Source organism: Elephantulus edwardii, unplaced genomic scaffold (assembly GCF_000299155.1).
Source record: "Elephantulus edwardii isolate Elephantulus edwardi_28Jun2011 unplaced genomic scaffold, EleEdw1.0 scaffold00216, whole genome shotgun sequence".
NCBI classification, from domain to species: Eukaryota; Metazoa; Chordata; class Mammalia; order Macroscelidea; family Macroscelididae; genus Elephantulus; species Elephantulus edwardii.
In genome coordinates, this window is record NW_006399966.1 from 1,523,042 (window position 1) to 1,532,942 (window position 9,901).

Consider the following 9,901-nt stretch of genomic DNA (forward strand, 5'->3'; position numbering starts at 1 on the left):
CTCAAATCTTTTTTGATAAGGGATAAACAAATAAATGTAAATATCAGGTGATTCTTCTGTCTTGTCATTGAGTATCATATGTCAATCCTCCCAGAAGCAGACCACACCACAAGGTCTTTTTGCTATGGAAGTAATAAGTGAGTTTAAACTGCCAAGCTTTCAGTTAGCAGCGAAGGTAGTGTTTAACCACTGTACCGCCAGGGTTCCTGCTATTATAATTACAAACTCTGGTGGCCTCCTGGTAAGGAGCTGCACTACCAATCCAAAGACATGCAGTTCAAACCCACCAGCTGCTCCAAGAGAAAAATGGTAGACAGTATCCTCCCATGCATTTTACCACCTCTGAAAACAAGCTGGTGAGTCAGCTATGGGTTGGTTCCAACTCAGCTTAACAATTACTGCATCAAGGAGACAGATTGACACAGTGACTGGAACAGTAGGCTTGACCATGGCAGAGGTTGAAAGAATCACACAGCATGGAGCATGGTTTCATTCTGTTGTTCATAGGATACCATGATAATCAACTTACAGTCAAACCTATCAGTTGTATACTCCTCTCCTGGTGGCACAATAATCTGTAGAGAGGTGAGCTGATAACTCAAAGGCTGCACCTCTGTCAGTTCAAATCCATCAGCCACTCATTGGGAGAAAGATGGGCAGTCTCCTCCCATGCCATTTCTGACTTCCTGAAAACCCGCTGGAGTGTCACATATGAGTCAGTTTCAACTCAATAAAATGAGTTTTAAATTCTAAGAAGACAAGAGTCAATCTTTTTTTTTTTTTTTAATTTTGTGCGCGTGTACCGTCAAATCAGATCTGACTGGTACAGGAGGATATTGCGCCTCCTTCTCCGGCAGAGTATCTGGTGGATTCGAACCGTGTTCCTCTGGGATTGCAGTGCAGCTTCTTGCCACTAGGCCACCAGAGCTCCCCACAAGAGTCAATCTTGTCTGGTTTGGCTTGGGTTTTTTTCTTCTTCTTCATTGTTGTTTGTGTTTGGTGTTTTTGGTTTTTGGTGTTTTTTTTTCTCAGAACACTATCAAAGCACTTCCAAATCAAATAAATTAGCACTGTCATCTCCATGATGGGCCTTTGTTCTAATCACTTGAAATGTGGGAGGAACATAAAAAGGGAGGAAAGGAGAAGAAAACACATTTTAGATTTAAAGTTAATGCTATTTATACCTCATCATTTATTGGGAGGATAGGAAGCACAGCTAATAAATTTTTTAACAACATCTTGGAGAATATTGCCTAGGAACACCCTCAAGATTAACATGTATCTGCCAGATTTTTTTTAAAGTATCAAGAATAAGCAATAGAAGCACAATCAATAAGAGTGCATCTAAATTCCAAAATCAATCTCCATAATAGTCTATGTGTTTCCTACTGCCAAAGGGGCCCTTTAGAGTAGTGAGAGAAGATCTTCACCCTGAAACCCACAGCGTCCCTTTTCAGCAGGAAGTAGCTAAGAGAATACACCATCCCCTTTTCCTTATGACTCAGGGTGAAGTCTCTCTCAGGGAGGAGTGATAGGGAATGGCAAAGGACACACTGACAAAGAAGATTAATCAGAACTGGCTTTGACAAGCACTGTGGCATTTGGACAAGAACAAACTGGGAGGAGGGTAGAGAGAATAGTGCAACAATGAATGAATGGAAACCCAAAATCTCTGTAAATGTTTATGAAAATTAATAAAATATAATTATAGAAAAAAAAAGAATAAGCAATAGGAAAAAATTTTTAAACAATCTTGGTGGTAAAAATGGAATATCAAGTCTGACCCTGTCCCTTTCCCAAGCAGAAAAAAAACTAAATTAGTCCAATTAGAGTCTTCCTCCACTTTTTTGGCCCCAAGCTCATTCTTCCTCTTCCATTTCTGGGTGTTGGGCTGAGTATGAATTGCTCGACCTCCTAGTGTACATTCAGGTCTATAGAAGTATTCTTACTATTTCCCTCCGCCTTGTTATGTTGCTGTTAAGTGCTATCAAGTCAAGTATGACTCGTAAGAACCCTATAAACAACAGATCTGAACTCTTATTTTGCACCACACCAACCTTATTATCCTCAACACAGTTGAGTCTATTGCTGTAAACACCATATCAATCCATCTCATTAAGGCTCTTGCCTCCTTTGTTGACCTTCTACCTTTCCAAGCATGACGTCCCCCTCCAAGGAATAGCCTCTCCTAACAACATGTCCAAAATATGTGAGCTGAAGCTTCACCGTCTTTGCCTCCAAGGAGCACTCTACTTGCACTTTCTCCAAGACACAACTGTTTGTTCTTTGGACCGTCCCTACAATATCCACCACTCCTTTCCCATAGTCCAACTCAAATGCATCAAATTCTCTCCTGTCATTCTTATTCATTGTCAAGCTCTCCAGATGCAGAGCAGAAGATTTCAAAGGCTGTGGCTTGAATCACGTGCACTTTAAACTGGCATCATCACACTTCGGGTCTTTGGAGAGGTCCCTGACAGCCAATTTTCCCAATGCTATACATCTTCACCTGAAGGCTGACAAATTTAGAAAATATTTAGGATACATACATTTTTAAAATATTTCTTTTTTTTAATTTTTTTTTTTTACGTGCAGGACTACTCTTCCCCCCAGGAGAGAGGCCCTCCAGGCTTGGCCTGGGCTTTAAGGCAGGAGGGAGCTTAAAGTCCCAAAGGGCCCTCAGCAGGTTCAAATTGTTTTTCTGTCACACATTCTTCTAGATGGTAAAGCACTGGTCTGTGCATTGCTGTTCAGAGGTAACTTGTGGTTGCTGTGATGCTGAACACTGGGACACTGATGTGTCAAATGTGATAACAGTTGCCCATGGGGCAGTATTTGCTGGAGCTTCTCAATTAAAAAAGCCTGGAAGCAGGAGTTGCATCCACTTCCAAAATGGCTTGCCTCCGGAAACCCTATGAACAGTGCTCAGGCTTTTCGGTCATAGGGCCATTATGAGTTGTCTACAACTTGACGGCACCTAACAACAACAATATAAGGTTAACAAAGTGTATATTTTATTTGGCAATCTCACTCCATTTCCACCTACCTTGACCCGACAGCATCCCCTGCCAAACTTGCCATCAGAAGAACCCATTCTGATGCAGCAGGTCCAGGCTGCATCCTGGGAACCTTTATTATGAACAATCATGTCAGAGTTCCCCTACCAGTTCAGCCCCTGAGGCCAAGACCACAAGTTTAATCTCTACGTGAAGCAGACCTCTTCGTTAGATACACACAGCCTAGCCATAGCACACCACCACCCCACCCCAATCCAGCTCTCCAAGAACACACCCTACACAGATGAGCCCAAAACTCCATTTTCATCCCCATTGGCTATGTTTTCCTATAGCCCAGCCAAGCAATCTCTATACACACCCAGAGCAGCCATCCTCGAGTGACCAAGGGAGAGCTAAGCCCAACCAGCTGTTTTCCAAGGCACTGCCAGCTCTGCCTCAAACAGTCCAGAAAGGCAGCGGAAGCAGGAGCATGAGGGGGAGCTAGATAGGCCCCAGAATCGATGGTGCAACAAATCTCATACAAAATGGTCCAAGCATTCACCTTTTGTTTTGTAGGTCAATACTTGTACTTTCAACAGCTAAACCTAGCTTGTCCCAGAAAACCCTGCTCCCCTCAGGAAAAAAAAATCCAGTATCCCAGGATTCCCACTCCAATTCCTCCCTGGTTGACACATTTCTCCTCACACCCTCCCCACTCTCCCCTTCTCTCTCTTAGTTGTTGTCACACCCCTTGAATAGCTCATTGGGTTTTCTACTTAACTTTTATCTACATCCAATAGCTCTTTGATCTCAATCCCATTCCTTACCTGATCTAACTCTCATTTTTCGTTCCTACCTAATTTGCCTATAGGCAAGAGTCATCCATAAAGAGCCTACACTGGTGTTAAAAAAAAACAAAAACCACCCTGGTTATACGGCTAAGGGCTTCTCAACAAGGGTGAAAAATGGGAGCGAGAGGAGAAGAAGCCAAACCATCTAAGATCTTTTCTCCCCGACTCCCTGGCCCTCAGACTCCTGGACTCAATTGCCCGCACTTGTCTCTTGCTCTGGATTGAAAAGAGGGGGAGGAAGGGAGGGCACACACTGAATGTTACGAGGGTTTCTCCTCCCACATGCCTTTGCTCCAGCCAACCCCAGGTCCTCCGATCCAAAGGAAGCATCTTTCCCATCCAGTCCTCCCTCCTTCTCCTCAGCATTCAGTTGCACAGCAGCAACTTTCTTGTAATGAAAATGTAATAATATCATAATGTCATCCAAGAGAAAGAAGACAAGGCAAATGAGATGGGAGGAGGGGGCCACATCATGCAGAGCAACCCAGCTCAGCCCAGAGGGGAGAACCAGGCCAGGAGGGAAGGCCCGGTCTCCCCCCTCTCTCCCTACCCCCAGGCCCAGGGAATGTTTCATTTGCTAAATGAAGTCAATGTGGCCCAGATGTTGGGCAGCTGCCTCTGGGAGCAGTTCCTGTGCAGCTAAGTGCGGAGGCCAAAGCAGAGAGCGGGGCTGGTATCTGCTATTCTGGCAGTCTCCCTGAGGAGGGACAAACACAGCCTCCCAGCTCCCACGTCCCTCCCCACCCAGCCCTCCAACCCTCAGCCTGCCAAGGAGACTTGCCTTTTTAGGAAACACAGTGGGTAAGGAAGAGTGGCAGACAGAATGAGGGGCCAGGTAGGAGTGGTCATGATAACTGCAGAGAAAAGCCGAGACCCCGCGCCATGACGAAGAAGGTGCTTCAGGTAGCTGGGAGGCAGCCCGGCCAGGAGCTCAGGTAGCCGCCACCTGCCGGGCATCCAGCCAGTGACTCAGCCACAGACTCTGTAATCTCTGGGAATGTCTCCAGCCACATTCACCCACTAGCTCTTGCCAGCTCCAGATTCCCACCCCAGCCACAAACATAGCTGTTCCCTCAGACACACTCATCCCCTAAGGCCCAGACACAACAAAGCTTCTGCCTAGACACAGCTAACCCTTTCCTGTCACCCTCTCAACCAGCTGCCATCAGGGCAGCCCCAACTCATGGTGACACTGTGTGTGTCAGGGTACAACTGTGTGTGTACAGCTACGAGGATAACTATGTGTGTACAGCTGTGCTCCACAAGGTTTTTCAATGACTGCTTTGTCTAAAGTCGAACATGAGGCCTCTGCACAGATTCAAAACTCCAACCTTTTGGTTAACACCTAGGTGTTTTACCATTTGCTGTAACCTGGGACTAATCACTTTGCATCCATACCAGAGAGGCCCAGCTCCTTCCCTCATTGATTCCTCTGAGAGAGAAGGAAGAAGGAAAAAATAAAGCTGTGGAAGCCAATCATCAGAGATCTAACAGAGAAGAGTTTCTCGAACTAAACACTCTTACACAAGTGGAAAGTCCCTCTTTTATTTGTTTTTTAAAGTGCTGGGATGTCTGTAAGCTAGCATCCCTCCTCTGTCTACATACCCTTCTGCCTCTCCTTTTGAGAGTTGAGGCCCTGCTTTTCTGGAATATTCCACTCCAACAAAAACAAGTGAAGCATAGTAAGTCTGCAGCCACGGCTGAGGCCAGGAGGCTCGACTGAATGGCTTTGCCTGGGATTACCTCATAGACCCTGAACGGCATTCTCAGCAAAACCTAGGGCAGCTTGCTTTATCGCCCATAAGAGGAAGGCTTCACTCTGGTTTTGCTCAGAAAGAACAAGGTGTTTGTACACTTAAGAGTAATAAGATATTTCCATGGGTCTATTCTTGCATAAAAGCAGCTGAATGTAGGGAAAATGCAAGGTCAGGCACTGTCCTTACCTCATCTGAGCACCAGGCACACATGGGACTCACAGCTAGACACTGCTGGCAGGAGCTCACGCCTCGAGTAGTGCAGATGTTTGGCCCTGCAACAGACACAAAGGTGTTAGCACCTGATTCAGCTCAAAAGAAGTCAATGGCTTGCCCCATTCTTCTCAAGTTGACCAAATGCCCCCCATTTGAACTCTCAGATCCACATAAACACACCCCGACCATAGCCATACACCAAGCACAAGCTGATAGACCAGGAGTTAACTGAAATTCAAACTCACGTCCATCAAATCAAAACTAACTCAATAGCTGACCCTCTCTCTGGTTTCAAGAGACTGTAAATCACACAAGAGGATATTTGTCTCCTGGAACAACTCACGGATACTTTCGAAACAACACACAGGTACTGCCTTTGGATTAGCAGTGCAACTTCCTCTGGACCACTCCTTCAGAGCTCCAGATAGGTCAAGAGAAAGGAGAATAAGGATGCTCAGTTTGTGTCCACCTGCCTCTCTGAGGAGGGAATGTGTGGCACTATTTTTCCATAAAGATTTCTAGCCATGAAAACTAATCCACTGTGTCCTATAGGATTGCTAGGAGTTGGAATCAACTTGAAGACTATGGAGTTAGTTTAAGTTTTAATTCCTCCCAGAGCCCAGCTGGCCTGGCAGTTTTCTTAGCTAAGTTCGTCAAGTGGTCCCATTGCCCTGAACTGATGTGACCACTAAATCTATTTTTTTATAAATAGTCCTGATTATCTCAGTGTTTTGCCTATGTCCCCAAAGTTTAGCATCAAGCCAAATGTCTCAATCCTTTTCACTCTGTTGTTGTTGTTAGGTGACATCAAGTCAACTATGACTCATAGCAAGCCTATAAACAACAAATCTGAACCTTGCCCTATCTTACACCATCCTCACAATTTCTGCCTCTCGTTCAAGTCCATTAATACAGTCACTGTGTCAATCCATCTTAATGAGGTTTGTCCTCTCGTTCTCTGACTCTACCTTTGCCAGCATTATGTCTTTTTCCAATGACTGACTCCTCCTCAACAACATACTCAAAGTATGTGAGACCAGGTTTTACTATCCTTGCCTTAAAGGTTGTACTTCTTCCAAGACAGATTTGTTTGTGCTTTTAGCAGTCCATGGTATATTCAACATTCTTTGCCAACACCACAATTCAAAAGCATTGATTCTTCTTCTGCATCCCTTATTCATGGTCCAGCTTTCAGATGCATTCAAAGCAATTGGAAATACTATGACTAAGAGAGGCCACTGGAGAGGGATATCATGCGTGGGAAGGTGGAGGGACAGCAAAAGAGAGGAAGAACCTCAACCAGATGGATTTACCCAGTGACTGAAGCACCTAACAACAATAGCTTGGATGAGGTGCACCTTATGTTTTAGAATTATATTCTTATTCTTTAGCATTTTATAAATGTCCTTCTTGATCAATGCAACACATCTTTTAATTTCTTTACTGTTGTCATGAATGTTTACTATGGATCCAAGCAAAATTAAATCATTAACAACTTCATTATTTTCCCCATCCGTCATGATGTTGCCTATTGGTCCAATGGTGAAGACTTTTGGGTTTTTTTCTTTCTTTTTTTTTTTTTTTTAGTTTTTCTGACTACATGTTTATTCAACACAAAACAATTCCCTCTAGCTTTACTGAGGTGGCTGACCACGTCCACGACCAAATCCGCCTCTAAACTGGAATTCAGTTGCTGACCCAGCCCCAGCCTTGGCTTTCTTGTCAGTACCAGGAGGCACTGTGCTCCGTCTGAATGTGTCTCTGTCAGTTTCCCCTCGAGTCAATCTTGCAGGTCGTTCACCTTCGAGACCTTTCGGTCGTGGCCTGCCAGTCTCAGGATGGCTGTGGCGCAAGGTGGCAGGAACAATTTCAGGAGGCAGATGGAGGTAATCACGTGGATATTGGATACCCTCATTGGTAAGGTACCAGTAGAAATGTCTCCAGGCAAACTGTTCCTTCACATAACCTTGTGACTTGAGACTCTGCATGGCCTTCATGACATGAAGGTTGGGCACATTTTTGTCTGCCAGTTCAGGGTGCTTTGGCATGTGGACATCCTTCTTGGCCACCATCACCCCCTCCTTAAAAAGGAGTTCATATATGGCAATCCGGTTCTTCTTGGGCATCAACATCGCGATAGTAGATCGACTTTTGTTTTCTTGATGTTAATGTCACTCAGCTCTTCCCTCCCTACACCTGGACAAATAGACAAAGGGTGTCCTTTCAAAGTACAATAGAACAATTCTACTCTGTCCTATAGGATCATTCTGAGTTGGAACCAACTCAAGAGCAACAGATTTCATTTTCATTCTTCAACTCTATAAAAAGAACAAGAGCGATGTGGAGACAGCCATGTCTGATTTTTACCATCTTCACAAAGGGGAACTGTCCCCAGCAACAACAACAACCCAAAACCAATTCCCATAAGATCAGACACGCCCCGCACGTTCCCGCACCTCTTTCTACTCATCCCAACACCAATCTTACTGATTTACTGGGTCCAAAATCTGATGTGATAGCTCACAGAACCATACTGAGGAAGTCAAAAGGCTATAATTCAGCTTAGTAGCAGAATATAGTCAGGAGAGCTTTCAACATGAGATCAAAGGCAACTCGGCCTTGATTGAGCCTTTATGGCTTTATGAAAGTGTTACAAAGTTCTCAGTCCTACCAATATTGGCTCTCCCCTCCACAGTCCTCCAACAAACTCCACTAAAGGGCTCTTAGCTCTGGTCCGGTAGTGTAGCAGGCCCAAGGTCCACTCTGTATCATATCAGGTCTCTGGTTCTCCTCTGGGCTGCTATGGCTGTTGCTCCCATAGGATCTAGTCTGGCTGCTGCAAGAGTCTCTAGTCCTGAAGGACACATTACATTCTTTTGCTACTGCTTCTTTGCTGGTGTTAAGGTTTTTCTTTTCTTCTGCTGGTTTCTCTCAATTTAATGGTGTGACCAGCTAATTGCATCGTGAGCTGGTGAGACTAGCCAATCTCCTTGTGGACTGGTGAAACTAGATAATCCCCTTGTGGATAGACTATACCCTATCCACATGGCAAACTCAAATTCAAAAACTAATACTGCTATAATATTATATTTATGTATCTGCTTTAACATAATCATCACTTCACAGACTATAAGCCCCTTAAGACCAGCCCTATCTATCTCACCCCCAGTCCTACTCAAAGGAGGTGTATAACAAATATATTTTTAATCAAATCAAAAGATACCGAGCTAGATCAAAACTTCCTTTTGTAAGCAGCTCATTCCTCAAAATTGTGCCCAGAATTCCAATGTAAAGCATTCATATAGATCATGCCACAGATTAAATGTTCATTGTTCTAAAAATAAAATAAAATAAAAAGCACTAGGCTATATGTAGAATCCTCGAAGCATTTCCCAAAAGGCCCATGTGCCCACAGAATTCTGACTTCAAAGGCCTTCCTCAACTCTAAAATTCTTCAAATGGGATTGCATTATAAACTCAGCTCCACCATGTAACTTGACCACAACCTCTAAACGTGAAGGCTATCAAGTGGGAATTACAGCAGAGGCTTCACATCTGGTCCCAAAACATTCCACTGCTTCTGAGTTGGGACATTCTTCAGTTGTCAAATGTCTGTAACAGAATAGGAACCAGTCTAGAGCTGCCAAATCCCAGAGCCCTGGATGTTTAGAACCAACAATGCAACCAGGAAACCTCCCCCAGCAAGGCCTGCCTATCCATCATCTGGCCTCATGTCTTCCCCATCCGTATTTGAGGATAACCCGCAGCTATGGAGTCAGTTCTAACTCTCATGACAACCCTATGCGCTACAGAGTAGAAATGTTCCATAGGGTTTTGTTGGTTCTTATTGTTATGGGAGCAGAACAACAGGACTTGACTCCACAATATCACTGGGAGGGTTTTACTACCAATGTTTAGGTGGGTGGTGGAGCATAAACCGCTTGTAACACTGTCTTCTTTGTATGCATTATCAGACGAGTTCTAAACTATTTTAGATGTCTTTCTCTCTCTCCTCAGAGTTTCTGTGGAAATTGGCATGTAGGGGAGGAGAGATTCTGGACACCAAGGCCATCAATGTTCAGTA

The 9,901-nt window shown here is 44.3% G+C and overlaps 2 protein-coding genes across 2 annotated transcripts in view; both read right to left on the minus strand.

Moving 5' to 3' along the window:
- Positions 1–5,871, minus strand: part of ITGB3 (integrin, beta 3 (platelet glycoprotein IIIa, antigen CD61)) — a 40,291-nt gene extending 34,420 nt beyond the window's left edge. The window contains exon 1 of the mRNA XM_006897803.1: positions 5,791–5,871. Coding sequence (XP_006897865.1) covers positions 5,791–5,814 — 24 coding nt within the window. The 5' untranslated portion in view covers positions 5,815–5,871. The remainder of the gene's footprint in view (positions 1–5,790) is intronic.
- Positions 5,872–7,451: 1,580 nt separating this feature from the next.
- Positions 7,452–7,949, minus strand: LOC102856681 (40S ribosomal protein S10-like). Its single transcript, XM_006897804.1, has one exon. The coding sequence runs from the start codon at positions 7,947–7,949 to the stop codon at positions 7,452–7,454; it is 498 nt and encodes a 165-aa protein (XP_006897866.1).
- Positions 7,950–9,901: the final 1,952 nt, after the last annotated feature.

What these genes read in the sequence shown, in the direction of transcription:
- LOC102856681 (XM_006897804.1), bottom strand. Translation starts at nt 7,949, where the DNA reads ATGTTGATGCCCAAGAAGAACCGGATTGCCATATATGAACTCCTTTTT.